The sequence below is a fragment of the Cyanistes caeruleus genome, chromosome 15, assembly GCF_971803275.1.
Source record: "Cyanistes caeruleus chromosome 15, bCyaCae1.hap1.1, whole genome shotgun sequence".
Classification (NCBI taxonomy): domain Eukaryota; kingdom Metazoa; phylum Chordata; class Aves; order Passeriformes; family Paridae; genus Cyanistes; species Cyanistes caeruleus.
In genome coordinates, this window is record NC_141715.1 from 10,639,981 (window position 1) to 10,655,699 (window position 15,719).

General features: G+C 47.2%; 1 protein-coding gene across 9 annotated transcripts in view; it reads right to left on the bottom strand.

Moving 5' to 3' along the window:
- ACSL6 (acyl-CoA synthetase long chain family member 6) overlaps positions 1 to 15,515 on the bottom strand; it is a 56,814-nt gene extending 41,299 nt beyond the window's left edge. For 2 of the 9 annotated variants that reach the window (XM_086851630.1, XM_086851629.1), the window contains exon 1: positions 2,221 to 2,516. Coding sequence is in view for 3 of the 9 variants with exons in the window: in XM_023936129.2 (XP_023791897.1) it covers positions 14,653 to 14,701 (49 nt within the window). In the remaining 6 variants the exon portion in view is untranslated. Of the gene's footprint in view, positions 1 to 2,220; positions 2,517 to 14,072; positions 14,143 to 14,238; positions 14,257 to 14,652; positions 14,824 to 15,046 lie in introns of those variants that run through there. The other 7 variants (XM_086851632.1, XM_086851633.1, XM_086851634.1 and 4 more) reach the window with 7 other exon arrangements.
- Positions 15,516 to 15,719: the final 204 nt, after the last annotated feature.

Consider the following 15,719-nt stretch of genomic DNA (forward strand, 5'->3'; position numbering starts at 1 on the left):
TTGCCTGTGCGTTATCACACCACAGATTTTCATCTTCTGCTGCAGATGTAGAGAGAGACCTAACAGTTTGGACCATATCATAGCCAAACACTGCTTATTGAAAGGAGCAATTCTCTTTATGCCAATTCTATAGCCAACAGAAAGCAACTCCACCTTCCCACTGCAGGTGGGGGACAGCAGCAGAGACAGCAGTCAGGGCAGGAGCAGCATGATGCAGCAGCCTTGCTTGCTGCACAGACCTGCTGGCTCCTGCCATGCCCTCTGCCTGCCTGGGCTCTGTGCCAGAAGCCTCCAGTCAGAACTGAAACACGCTGCCTGCAAAGAGCCAGAGCTTCTCAAAATAATCTCTTCTGTACACGAGGGTATCACCATGCTTTTAAAGGAACACAACTTGATGTTTCTCTCTTGCATGGTATCAGTAAAACTGGAGTGATTACTGCAGAAAAGGTCATGGCATTAGGGACACTCTCACTGCCCAGGTGCAGAAGGTTTTCTAAGGAGGCTCCGCAGTGCATACAGCCACCTCTGCAGCTGTACCCAGGGCCACACCTCACCCACCACATGGTACACCTCCAGGAGCAGGCAGGGACCCCTCCACCTTCCAGGAGACTCTCTGAAATTACTGAAACCATCATCTTCCCATTCTCTTCACATCCCCAACCCTCTGTCCCCACAGTGCCAAAGGATGGGACGCACCAGCAGCAAGGCACACACACAACACAGCAAGCAGGAAACCACACTGTGTCCAGAAAAGGGATTTCATGGCTACAGATAAGGTTTTCATGTTCTGTCCCTGACACCAAGGTGCACCCCCATGAGCTCTCACAGCCAACATAGCAGCAGGCTCCCCCCATGTGGATGGAGCATGTTCATGGTTTCATGCTTGAGGAAAGTGTGAATGCACAGCATGGAAGTAGGAACAACATCACACAGTACACTGAATGCTTCCAACCTACCACTGCTGCATAGCTTTGGCAAAGGCAAGTTTTGCCACCAGCTCCGGGAGATCCCTCAGGCATACATTGCAAAAAACCTACACTGAGGTCTAGCTGGCTGAAAGTTGAGACACTGAAAGCCTAGAAACCAGCAAGATGCCACAGAATCCCAGTCATTTAGGCTGGAAAAGCCCTCTAAGATTATCAAGTTTCACCATTCCCCCAGCACTGCCAGGCTTGCCACTAAATCATGTCCCAAAGTCCCATATTTACACATTTGTCAAATCCCTCCACGGATGGTGACTCCATTGCTCTCCTGGGCAGCTTCTTCCAGAGCTGAAAAATTCTTCTGGTGAATAAATTGTTCTTAATATCCAAACTAAACTTCCCCTGGCACACCTTGAGGTCAGTTCATCTTGTTCCTCCATTAGCTACTTGGGAGGAGACCAAGCTCCCCACCTAGCTCCATCCTCCTTTGCAGAGTGATGAGGTCCCTTCTGAGCCTCCTTTTCTCCAGGCTGAGCTCCCCTGGCTGCTCCTTACCAGTCCTGTGCTCCACACCCTTCCTCAGCTCAGCTGCCATTCTCTAGACATACTTCAGCACCTGAATGTCTTTCTTGGAGTTGAGGGACCCAAAACTCCACACAGGATTCAAGGTCAACCGCAACTAAACAGGTATGCCAGGCTCCGCAGAGCTCCTGCTGTGGGAAACAAGCCCCGATATGTGGGATCAAGAGTCTGGGGCAATGAACTGTGCGGGCAGAGTCCTCCAGGGAAGCCGCAGGTGCCATCCCGGTGACGGGGAGCAGGAGGAGCTGCCCTCGCCGCTGATCCCAGGGCTGCTGGAGCGCTCACCCCGCGCTCCGGAGCTCCGCAGGCCTCGCGGGACCCATGGGCCCGCTGCCTCCAGCGCTAGGAGCTCCAGCCAGAGCCGAAGAGGAGCTTTTCCCCTCACTAAAGCTGTTGGAAACACCCCAGCGAAACGAGCCCACCCACCCCAGCAGCACTGGGGTCCCTCTGCAAAGCCGCCCTGCTTTTTGCGACTTTGCTCTGCTCGGCATCCCCGGGCCCGGCTCGGGTGGAGCCTGAGGGCCCCCGGGACCCACCCGGAGGGCCTGGGATGGGGGTCCCGTGTGGAGCCTCCCGGCTTCTCCCACACCCGGCCGAGCCTTGCCCGAACGCAGCTCCTGGATCCCGCTCGGAGCGCCCCCGGGCTCCTCACACGCGCTGCAATAACAATAATAACAATAATAACAACAATAATGAAACCCCCGGCGGGACTCACCATCCGCCGGACTCCCCGGTGCCTCTGACGGCCGGTCAGCTCATGGCCGGGGCTCCTGCCCTGCCGGTCCCCTCACAGAACTGCTGACTCCGGGGCGTCCCTCCCCCTCCCATCCGCAAGCGGCTGAAAGAAGTTAAGCTTGGCTAATATCGGCTTAGGCTGTATTAGCGCAGCAGCGATGCCCGCTGTAACCCTTCAGCTCCCACTTGCCGGCCACCGGAGCCGCCTTCCCGAGGGGAAAAACCTCCGTCGGCTCCTGAATATTGCAGTATTTTCACACATCTCTGTCATACTGCAGGATTTACAGACTCGAAGCAAGGCTTTTTGGGTATAAAACTAAAACCTTCCTGCAAATAAATGCGCGATTTAAAATTAGAAACGGCTTGCTTTTTTTTTTTTTTTTTTTTTTTTTTCTTTTCCCTTTGGGAAAAGTCATCATGAGAGAAAGTTTCTGACACTGAGAAAGTCTATGCCACCAATTCAGATCTGCTGAACTATATACATCATAGCGCCGGTATAGGCATTTAAATGGTCTTGTGACAGGACAAAGCTTCACACTGACAGAGAGCAGGGTTACATTAGATATTGGAAATATCTCATTATTTCTAATAAATGTCTAATAAATTCTTCCCTGTGAAGGTGGTGAGACACTGGATCAGGATGTCCTGAGAAGATGGGGATGCCCCACCCCTGGATGTCCAAGGCCAGGTTAGATGGAGCTTGGAGCAACCTGGTCTAGTGGAAGGTGTCCCTGCCCATGGCAGAGGGATTGGAGCTGGATGACCTTAAAGGACCCTTCCAACCCAAAACATTCTGTGATGATCGAGTAGAATAAATACAAATCCCCTGAATCAATAAAACAGTAGGAGAGTAACTATTGCCAACATCATCCTTATACTGCTATATATATTAAAAGAAAAACCCAACACCCTGGTATTTCAGCCTAAACCAGGTTTTGTTCATTTACACTCAAAATAACAAGACCAGAACTTTGAAATTCATTTGTCATGGTAAATTATTTACATTTACATTTGAGAGATCTGGCTGAGATACTATCTTAACTACAAGAACATTCCTTTCAACTGAAAGCCAATAGTGTCTGATAGCTTCCAACTCCCCACTCCTGAGCAAAGATAACACGGGTGTGCCAATCCTGGGCCCCTGGGAGCCCTTGCTCCGTATCATCACATTATTTACTGTTCATTTTTTACTGTTCGATTCCTGCTTAGGACTCTGGCTGTTAGGAAGGCATTTGAGAGGTCCAGCCTTCCAGATGCTGAATATCTGACATTATTAACACTGAAATTATTGTTTTCCTCAACTCCTTTTTTTCCTGGCTGGATTTCCACAATCGCTCAGCAGAAAAGGCAGGAGCAGAGGGAGAGAAGCTGTCTGAAGACTCACTATTACCACAGTTAACAAAGTTTCTGTCTGACCTAAATTTTACTTGTGATATTGGAGTTCATAAAGGAGAATTCTCAAAGAACATTTAACACCCATGAATGAAGAGACTTTAATGAGATTTCAGGCAAGACTGTCAAATATCACTCTGTTGGGGTCACATGGGGGTGTTCTGCAATCAGGCTTAATTCATCAAAGTGCCAGGGTAGGGCAGGGAGCACTAGACTGAATGGTCTGCAGGTGCAAATCAGCATCACAGTGCTGGCTTAATGGGACCTCAGCAATATTCACCAGCTCAGGTTCCTGTCCCTTTGTTCCTTATGAGCCACAGCCTGACAGAATCTTTGTAGTCAGGAAAATATTTCAGGGATATGAACAGCCCTGGACTGGCTGGGGTTTCAGTGCCAGTAGCCCACAGTCTCAGCATAACTGTGTTCATTATGAAATGCCCTAAAGGGGATGTGGGAATCCTGATTTCAAATGAATATTGGATTAAAAACAACATACTGTGCTATGGAGCTCTTCTTTCAAACTCCTGCTGGTAAGGGCTGGTCTGGCCTACCAAGATGAAGCTCACCATGGGCAATATTCCCTCAGCATAGGTGAGGTTGAGTAAAGTATGTGTTTCATGGTAGTGTCTGACCCTTTTACCTCCTCTGTAAATACCCTGAGCAGTAATTCCCTTTCTCTTGCCTTGTTTCCATTGCATACATATGTGTATGGATTCACTCAAACAACCATTGGAGATATTTGAGGGAGAGCAAAGCAAGGAAGCTGAATGTGGGCTGCCTACCTTAAGAGGAAAATAATGTAAGCATACTTGAAGTAATACACTGAGAAAAAGCTTTCCCCCTGCCCCAGAATTTTCTGCCAGGTAATTTGCAGGGCAGAGTGATGGGGACAGGGCTTTATGGGAAGACAACCTCATTGTTTGGACTCACAGCCAAGAGAAAGCACACAGTTCTCCATAAACAGAGGTTGGCTATGAGATCTTTTGGCATGGGAGCACAAAGAACAGCTCAATTCTGTTTTCAGATCCTCCTGTGGATGTGTGAGCTGTGCCCTGCAGAACAGAAAGCTGAAGGCTGGTGGGGCTGAGCACTGAGATGCTGAGCATCCAGAACCCCACCTTGGCAATAGGAGCCACAAAACCCTTTTAAGCTTCAAACCAGGATGTGGGTGACTTCTGTGTCTGTAGAAATCTGCTCCAAACTGGCCCTCACCTTAAAGCATTAAGTAGCAGGGATGTTTATACAAGTACAAAGGAAATTAGACTTCACCTTTTGTGCTCAGTCTAAACCCAGTGAGACACACCTACCAGTAAAACCAATGGAAAGACTTCAAAGGACTTGTATAGGATTTTTTTGAGACCTGACCAATCCATGAAAAAAAAAAAAGATATATCAGTAAATCACAGTGCTTTTAATGCTCCCAGCCAATGCTAAATAATCCTATAAAAGAGGGTAACCTATGGAATCTCTCCATGCTTTTATACTTTATCAAAATTAATGAGAGATGCAGATTAAAGTTGAATTTTAAACATTGCTGCTTATAGCCAGGAGAATACAGGATAGGATACAGTGTAATTGTTTTAAACTAAAACATTGTCAATTCAGACTAGATATAAGAAATTATTTTTTTATAAGGAAGGTGGTGACACACGGGCACAGGTTGCCCAGGGCAGCTATGGATGCCTCAGCCCTGAAAACATTCAAGGTGAGGTTGGACAGGTCTTGGTACAAGCTTGTCTAGCTGAAGATGTCTGCTCATTGTAGGGGGGTTAACTAGATGAATTTAAAGCTCCTTTCTAACACAAACTATTCTATGACTCTATGTAGAGTCATCAGAGCAGCTGAACAAGGCTGTACCACCAGGAAACCACACAGAGCTGAGACAGCTTGGGAGCTTCCATTGCTCTATGGAAGAGTTCCACTTCACCCTTCAAAATTCTGAGGATAACTCAAAAAAATCCAAGCTGCTGCTATGGTTTTCAGAACATTCCCATAAACCAGAGCAATAGCTTCAGTTACAGAACAGAAATCTGCCAACAGTACGTCTACATTCCTGAAGGCCCATCTGTGGAAAATCATGCCTCAAGTAGAAATATAAACCAGCCACTAATTCAAATAATGTGTGAGAAAGGGGAACTGCCTTGTGTTTCTTTTTAGTGGTCTCCTTTTCTTTCTATATCTTCTGGTCAGATATTATGCTTTTATGTTTATACCGCCTATATTTTTGACCACTTCCAAAGAGCAGCAGGAAGGAAGCATACAGCACAAACTTAGGATTAATTCAATAATTAGGAACATTAGTATTATGTTACTGGGCAAGTGTTTCTGCCTTTTCTCCCTCTAGCACTCAATTTCCTTATGCCATAGGGATGCCAACTGATGACAAAGTAACAAAAATAAACCCAGGCTGATGAATTTATTGCTTATGCATCTCTTCCCAGCTGTCATCCTCATAATACTTTACAGCATCCAGAAGCAGTCTCCACACTGCAGCTGAGCATGGTTGGTGCACCACAGTGAGGTGCAAGGGCCATGTCCTGGCCCAGTCCAAGAGGATCTCTTCAGCACCCTGGAATGTCAGCAGGGATGGCATCCACCAGCCAGAGACCCTAACCACACTGCACACCCAACTCCAGTTCCTCTGGCAGCAAGGCCTGGCACTGTGGTAGAAAATGAGGGAAAAGGGGGGATTTGGCATCTTCTCATGGAAGGTTTTTGAGAAATCTGTGGTTGAGCTGTGATTTGAGATGTCCTTAAATACTCCAAATTAAATACTTTGCTGATTTTTTTTTTCTCCTGACACTAATAACAAGCAATTACACTGTTTAAATTATTTTTAAACACTTGGCTTATGTTTCAGGATCTTTGTTGTTGCTTCAGGATTTTTTATTTATTTTCTTAACTAAAGCAGCAATTAGGTTATTTCTATTTTCATTTCCAGAAAGTTCCCTTAGCTGATCCCACACCCTGAAGCACCCAGCACCTTTCTGTGCCTGATACTGCTGTAACTTGCTTTTGCTCTCCTGTTTTCATAGGTACTTTCAAGTCACCCTGAAAACATTTCTGTCCATGCTAAATTTTGCAAACTCTCTGCAAGTCAGTCTGAGGCTGCACGTAAGTGAATTTTCAATTCTAAGGTATACGGCATATTTTTGCTGACCCCTGTCAGGGCTTTCCTTGTCTCCAGCCTCCTTCCCCATACCTGCTGCAAAAACAGCTTTAAAATATCTTTTTTCTGGATATTTTAAATCCTCCAAGATGCTGGAGCAAGGTTCCAAAGGGTTAAGATGGAGGAGGCCCCCAGAAGGCTCATTCTGCAGTCTCAATGACCGAAAGCTTTTGCCTTTTCAAATATATTTAACCAAATAAAGTGAATAGAGGATATGCAAATGCCTTTTCCAAAAGGAAACACAGCCCTGAATTGTTGTTGGCAGGTCAGAGCATCACACCACCCTCAGCAGCCTCTCAGCTGCAGGAGATTCAGGCTAGAGGAGGCGGTGGCACAAAAAGACTCTTTTCAGGCAGAAAGAAAGCAGGACTTGGGTATTCCAAGGAGACAGAGGGAGGAGGTCACTGGGGATGGCTCCCCCGGCACCTCAAAACCCCGGTTCTCTGTGAAGGTGATGAGGCCCTGGCACAGATTGTCCAGAGAAGCTGTGGCTGCCCCATCCCTAGAAGTGTTTAAGACCAGGTTGGACGGGGCTTGGAGCAACCTGGTTTAGCGGCAGGTGTCCCTGCCCTGCAGTAACATGAATGGGGTGCACAAGGGACATCCACAGTGAAAAAAGGTTCAGGGGACATCAGGACTCTGGCACAACTTGGGTGACTTTCACAAGCTGGTGCTCACAGGCTATCCACAAGCTGCTCTCAGCTCCAAGGAGCTATTTCAGCATTTGGCAGTGTGTTGTTTTGGGCTAGAAATATACTTTATCAGGTGTTTCACATCAAGATTTGGGTTGGAAAAAGCAGACCTCATGTCCTAATTTGAAGGACAGGTGTCTGCCAAGGAAGGCAGGAACCTCCCTTGGAATGGAAACTGTGACCCCCTTCCCTCCAAATTATTGTAACTTTGAGAATAAGGGGCTTTCAGGCAAAGATATGTGAAAAGCAGTAACAGTGCTTCACTAATATGTATGTGTACAACAACACAAACACACACAACAAAGGCAAACAAAGCACAACAACAACAACAACAACCAACAGCAGAACCAGCAGCCTTCTCTTGGCTGTCTCCCCTCTCCCCGGGTGCAGTTCCGCTCACGGCCGGCAGGGGCGCTGCTGGCTCCCGGCCGGACAGGGAAATTCAGAGAAAGAAAAAAAAAAAAAAAAGGAAAAACTCCTAACCTCCAGCAACTGGAGATACTAAATAAAGTATATTTAACGTTTCAAAAGGGGTTCTTATATATTTATCTTTTTTTTCTCCATCATTGGAAAAAAATCATACAACAAACGAAATAATGTGTTCTCCACTTATTACTAAGTACTGTTTTCTGCAGAAAAGACATTAAGTCTGCATCATTCACATCTGTAATTTCAGTGCTTAGATTGCTTCCAACTCACTTCAATCAACAGCAGAATGATTGACTGTTCTCTAGATAATTTTTCAAAGAGGGAAAAAAAAAAAAAATTAAATCAGTTTAGCAATCTCAGTGCTGGTTCCCGTGCCAACCAACTCATACTTGCCCTAAGAGATGGGGGGGGAAAAAAAAGAATGCCAGTTTAGCAAACATCTCAGTGCTTTCCCTGCTGTAGCTTTTGGCTGGGGCCATCTAACAGCGAGTGGGACATCCCAGCAGTCACAGAGATGTCAGTATGGCTCCTGAAGCTGATTTTAGGGATTTCATAGCGCTTAGAAAGGGGTTGCTTGTTGCTTTGGAGAGGAGTGCGGCTCTGACCCTTACCATGCAGAGCTACATGCAGGCCCCTCCCTGAAGAAGCTGTTCCAGAGGCCCTGTCCCTCCCTGGGCACCATCACTGGCCCACATGGGTAGGCACAGCCCAGGTGCTGCCCTGCCTTGTGCATGTGGACAACTCATCCTCAATTTCCTAGTGGCTAGTGGGAGAAGGAAACATCATTTCTGCCCCTTTGATTCTTGGCCATGAACCAGCACAGTGGCTTGCCAGGAAAGGAAGTGGAGGCTGTGCAATTTTCCATCCAGCAGCAGGTCAAACAGAAGCCCAAAGTGAGCTGTGGTGCCTTCTGCATCCATCCATACACTGCCCCTGCTCTCAGCAGGGAAAACCCATTCTTTCCAAAGGCAAAAGACACCAGGCTGAAGAGGGGGCACAGCCCCAGGAGCAGAAGGAATGAGGCAGAGATCTAACACGTGGACAACTGTCCCAGAGAGGAAGGCTGTGCCATTGTCTGGGGTGATAACATTGGGAGAAAAACAAATAGCTTAGCTGAGACATCCAAATAGACAGGATCTGGATTAGTCATAAGGAAGTCTGAGAGGAAACTTGGAAGATTTTGTAGTTTCTAGAACTTTCCAAATGAAAGTATGTTCACAGGAGGAAGAGTCACACTTCTGTGGAAGGATTAGCTGACATGGCACCACACACCAGGTGTGAGGTGCCTCCGCCCAGGGAGACAGAGATTTAGTTTCAGATAAGCATTGTTAAAGTGAGAGGAGTGGCTTTAAAGCCCGGGAAGAGTAAATTCCATCCCTCTGCCTGGGGGGATGTGTCCTGTGAACCCGGGAAGAATTGTCCCAACCCCAGACCCTCTTGGGGTATCAGCCAGGGGTTCTGGTTGGTTTGTACCCCTGGGTTTTCTCCCTTGCTGTGCCCCTATTAGCCCACAACCTTAAACTCCACCCTGGCTCTGTCCCATAAAACCCATCACCCAGCCTCTGTTCTGGACTTTCTGCCTCTGGATTTAAGCTGAGTTTGTTCCTGTGTTGAATAAATGGTTTCCTGAGATTAACGAAGCAGAAGCCCATCTTGTTGAGTCCCATGTTGGTCACCAGTAACTGTAGCCTCCCTGGACATGATCCTGAAGCCCCAGAGTGCTACAACAGTCCCTACCACCTCAGTGCTTCTGCTTCTTGACCCAAAGTTATGTCTTAAAAATTACAGAATCATAGAATCATTATGGTTAGAAAAGCCCTCAAAGGTCATCGAGTCCAATGGTTAATCTAGCACTGCGAAACCAACCACTGAACTATATTCCCAAGCACCATAGCTACATGGTTTTTTAGCACTTCCAGGGATGATAACGCCAGCTTTTGGAATTTTTGCTCCTGGGCCAAGTGATCCACTTGACCTCAGAGAGAAAAGTCACCTAAAAATCCCCAAATGCCTTTGGAGCCTGTTACTCTCAGAGGCAAACTCATCCAGCACGGATTTTGCATCATGACTATGCAGTACTTAGTGGAAACTCCTCACTGCAGTTCATATGTGGTGTCTCTGAGATTTTATCTACACAACAGAAGCCGCTTTGTTGAGCAAAGGGAAATGTGAGCTGCAGTCTTGCAACACCATGGCACACAGGTCTGAATAAAAACTTTTCCTCCCTGATCTGGGGTTTTCCTAGAGAAACAGTGATTTCCACTGAGCTACACACTTTTTTTTTACAAGTGACACTTTTTTCCTGTGGTGTGGAATGGAAGAAAATTACTTGAACAGGTTGGTTGGATTTAGCTTCTTTCCATGTTTATGAGAGTGGAATATCCCACACAGCACAGAAGAGAGAAAAACCCCGTGTGGCTGACAGGGGAGTTTGAGGAAGTAATCAGGTGGTTTTAGGGGAATCACCACTGGGGTTTTGCCAAACCTTGCTGTGGACTCAGCCCATGACAAGAAGGGGCTGCATTTTCAGCCATGCTTTTCCAAAGTATCTGCTACATACTGTAGCTGAAGCAGGTTCATCACTGCTTGCAAAAGCCCAAGCAGTGAGAAAAGGGTGCTGAAGCATGGCTGCAGCAGGGAGTTGGAGACCAGCTTACAGGTGCTGAACTACCCCTGTGGTTTTGACACTTTCCTGACTAAAAGTTCCTACTCATCCCGGTGTCTTACTTTCTCAACACCTGCTACCCTGTTTGTCGTAGTGCAGTCTCCAGCAGGATGGTAAAATACTTACAATTTTACCTATGTACAGAGTGTAGGAATAAACAGAATGAGGCAAAGCCCCTGGTCTGCTTCCTCACCCCCCTTCCCACCAGCCTCAGGTCACCTTGGAGGCTCTGTGACAATGTTTATGGTGCAAGGAGGCTTTGACACAGCAAATGACTTGTCATCAGTATGTCTTGGTGGCACACTGTACAATCAATCCAAGCCCATCAAAACATTCCCCTGTATCATGCTGTGTGGAATCAACGTTCAGTTCCTTGAAGTCTCCAAAAAGCCTTTGCAAATACTCTGAATCAGCATATCTGGGAAGAAAAGCTCCTGGAGAGCCAATCATGGCTCACAGAAAAATGCAGGAAAGTGTAGAAAGGAGCATGAGGGTCCCTGCTGGGGATGCATGGATTTTGCATGTATATTTCAAGCATATTTATATGTACATATTATAGCTGTATGTTCTCTGTTATACCTATCTCCACTCTGTTTGAGTGGTTTCACGGGGTAAGAGGGTATTTGGGTTCCCAAGCTCTGCTAACCCTCCTGTTGAGTGGGAAAAGAGGTGAGAGGATGAAGCAGTTTGGACCAGCAGTGCCTTCTCCAGAGGGGACAAGACCAGTGAGCTGCAGGAGCAGAGGTCTGCACTGTCCCTCCTCTGAGCTGTCCCTGCTCCCAGCACCTGCAGCCCTGCAGGGACAACAGCAGAGACTGATGGGTCCCAGTGCCAAGGACCTGCAGGGCTTTGGCTTTGCACAGTAGCACAAGAGACAGAAATAACAGTGATGGAAAAAACCTCATTACTTGTATTGGCCTATCTCCAAAGGATGTATGCAGAGAACTTAAAAATAAAAGAATAAATTAACAGATGTTTTTCTTTCATGTTAATTTCTGATCAGGAAGAGGGTGACTAAGTTATTTTATTTGGGTCTATATGAAGAAATAATATAGCAAAATTAAGAACAAAGCCATGGGAAAAGAGCTGCCCTGGATACCTGCGAACCCTCATCAAAAGGTAACTGCCTGCATCACTTTCCATCTCACCCAGACTTGCCTCCAGTTACCTATAAGATATTGAGGTGCTGATTACAACTGTGCAGTGATGAAGGAAGAAGATATTTCTCTCAAAGTGCTCTCAGAAATGTGCTCACATTGAAACATTTAAACTCTCTAGTGCTCTGCGGTGTTTGGTGACATCAAAAGGGCAATTATACCCTCACTGATGTAATGTTGTATTTTTTGTTCCTGGCTCTCTCCCAAGTCAGCTTTCCTATTTCTGAGGGTATTCAGTTCATTCAGTTTACCATCTGTCTTCAAAGCTTCTTTCCTATTTTTATTACTTGAATAGAATTGTAATATCCATACTTCTATTGTGAAGACAAGAATCAAATAAATGTTCAGATTAGTCCAGAGCAGCAGAGAAAAATTACTATGTCCTGTATTTTCCTGTGAGGGAGCAGGGAAATACAAATACATCTATTCTTTCCTTTTGATGGTATCTAGCAAATGTTCAAATGGAGAAGTAATAGAGGGATGGAGAATAAAAGCAACTAAATATACCTCAACCAACACTATGGGCTTTGCCTCCAGTGCAACATCTGGCACTCCACAGTCTGGGCTGAGCAGCCTTGGGCATCTCCTCTGTACACAAAACATCACCAAGGACTCCTGTGTCACAGCATGAGAGGCAGGATCAGGAGTGGGATCATACAAGTCTGTTGTGACCCCAGAGGAACCTCCCAGCCCTCTGCAAACATGCACTGAGAAATATTTGGAGATGCACTGGTGCTGTTGGGAAGGGACACTGTAATGGCAGACTTCCCTTCTTGTGTCTCCACACATGAATGCAGGTGCCTGCCTGGCTTCCAGCTGCTGCCAGGAGGCAAGAGAACAAAAACTTCATTACTGTAAGGCAGGACTGACAGGGCAGGCAAAAGCTCATGGTTGCAGCCACATGAAAGAGAAGAGCAGAGGAGTAAAAGTAGGAAATATCAGAGATTCAAGAGGTAAGGTGAATTCTTGGACAATTTCAACCAAACCAGCAATGTCCAAATCCCTAGAGGAATTTGCCATTAAGTTTGTGTTTTGTTTACTACACCACTCCTGCATCCATCAGACCATCCAAGACTGCACAGTAAGAAATAATTGGCTTTGTCTTTCACTGACTTCTACCATTATCTCATTGAGATGAACATTATAGACCTCTTCTCAACTTGTTAAAACTTGTCTAAGGGCACCAGAAATTAATTTGAATTAAAGAAGAATGTTTCACTGGGCTGTAATGGCCAAGGAGCCCCTTGTTCAGTAAATCAGCACAGCCACAGTGACTCCTTTGCAACATGGAGTGGTGACTGATGGGATGGGGCCACCAGAAAGCCAAAACCAGGCATGAGAGCAATAGCTGCTGCTCCAGGGCTGAGCAGATGCCACACTGCCAGGTCAGGCAGAGCCATTGGCTCTCTGGTGGGATCCATCTCCCAGAGATGACCTGTGGCAGCATACATCTCAGTGCCACTGCAAAAGGCAATAACAGCACATCTGTCTTCTGAGCGCACCTATTCTGCAGCCAGAAACACTGGGCTAAAGTCATGTTCACACTGAAATAAAGTGAGCACAGCATTAAATATCCCCACATTTTGGGATAGCCAGATGCACAAGAGAGAGGAGCTGGGACACAGCAGAAACACTGAGATGTGAAGCACAGAAATCAATACCACAGGGTGGATGTGGAAGACTGAGGGTAGGAGCTCATACAGGAGACCTGTTCCCAGTGGGTCCTGTTCTCCTCCTGTTGTCATAAACAAGCCTAGTGTAATGGAGCACAGAGCAGTCCCTGGGGCCTTGGGGCCCAAAATACAGTAAAAAACATTTGCCCACAGTTTCCCAGCCAAGTCCTCCTTTCTGTTTCACCCATGTAATTCCCTCATATTTGACTGTGTAAGTTTTGCTATAGTTCTAAAGCAGTTGATCCAAGCTGCTGATATAAGCAGCTTTAATAAGAGCCACCAGGATATTTTCAGAGGCAAAATTCAGGCAAGCAATTTTAGGTTCCCTTTTTTTTCAGTGTGAAACATCCTTTTTCATAATCAAAAATAGCAAGTAGGCATGAACATAAATAATTACAATATTTTCCATTATCAACACTCCCCTCAGAACGTTTACCTAATGATGCTAAGATGTTGTCTTTTAAAATCATTTTCCCCTTTGTACTTCTTCTCCTTGAAAGTCTGCCTATCTAGAGGGAAGCTCTTCGGTACATAAAGGGAGAAATAGCACAGACATTGAACATTACCTTTCTTTAGAAAAGACACTTCACGCAGATTCAAAGGACTCAATTTCAAATCAGCACAGCATATTAATTCATGATGAACCTTTAAATACCTTACAGAAATCCTTCTGTTTCAGACTTGCAAGAATTTCCTAACGCAGACCCACTTGGAATCGTCATTGCCTGCCCACAAAACAATAGGATCCAGCATCACCCTCTGCCCAACAATTCTTAACACACACACACACCCCTCCAAGCGCGCCACCCTATTCCACATACCCACTACAAACAAGGTGCCCCAGCAAATTTAGCGGAGATGGACCGGTGGAACAAACCAGCAGGATTGTTTGAGAGCTATTATGTAATGCATCCCTCCGAGCTCTCTGCACCACTGCCATAGCGGCTCATGGTGCCGGCCCCCTCCGCACGCATCACGCCGAGGATCACCCCATCCCCATGCCGAGTGCCGCTCCCGCCTGCCCTTCCCTCTCAAGAGCTTGCAGTGCCCTTTATCCCGGAGCAAGGAGGGCCCTGGGGAGCCGGACCGCGGGCCCAGAGGCCGCTTCGGAGGGTTCGGGCCGGTACCACCGTGCCGAGGCGGGGAGCGGTTCCCCACCCGCTGCGGAAAAAGGAGCGGGGAGCCAGGGAGAAGGACAAACCCCCGCTGCCGAGGCGGGTCGGGGGAGCACTCACCCAGCAGCAGGCAGCCCGAGCCCGCGGAGCCCAGGAGCGGGGCGAGCATCCCTGCGGCGGCCGCGCTCCGCACACTGCGGTGGCACTGCGCACCCCGGCCCGGCCGCCGCGCTCCGCACACTGCGGTGGCACTGCGCACCCCGGCCCGGCCGCCGCGCTCCGCACACTGCGGTGGCACTGCGCACCCCGGCCCGGCCGCCGCGCTCCGCACACTCCCCGCCGCTCCCCCGGCGGAGGGCGGCGTTTTTAACAGCCCTCCTCCTCTCCCCATCCTGCCGAGGCCTCCGCAGCCCTCCTAAAAGAGGCTACGCTGCCGCTGGTGCGCGGATGCTCGTCAGAGCATTCCTGTCCTCTCCATGAGCAGCGGCGGGGGGAGAGAGGGGGAGAAACTTACTCCTTTATGGCTTTATTTTCACCTTGGGCCGATGAAATTGCGGCTGGCCGCTGACCTGCACTACAGCGGTGCTGAAGTCCATCAGAGATGCTGAAACACACCCAGCTTCATCAGCAGAGACACCTCGGCATTGCCTCTAGACATCTCATCATACAGCTCGTTATTTAAATGGAAAAATAAAAAGAAAAAAAGAAAAATAAAGAAAAAAGAAAAAAAAAGAAGAGCAGATTTGTGTTCTTGACTGTTCCCTGAACAAGCTAGGTGTAAAAAACCTAACGTCCTAGCCCCATGGCACATGAAGGGCTTTGCAGAAGGAGGTGTTAAAAGGGCTGCACCAGTGGTGAGAACACGTCTTGCATCCCTCTGGGAATCAGAGTATCAGTGGAGTAAACAAGATGGGAATGCCAAAGAGTAGAAGAGATGCTGTCTTTTTATTCAGCTGTCTTTTTATTCAGCAGTTTGAGTCACTAATATGGTAGGTTTGCGCAGCAGGCAGAACTGCCTATTCCAAGCTGTGATATGCAGCTGTTTAACTCTTTGAGAACATGGGCCAAGATACACCAATAAAACTCTCTGCTTGTACCAGGAATTAGCACTAGTTCAGGTATGATTACAGCTGTGAAGGACAAACATTTTCTTTGCAGATAAAAGCTTTTGGTTTTCTTAAAGGTGA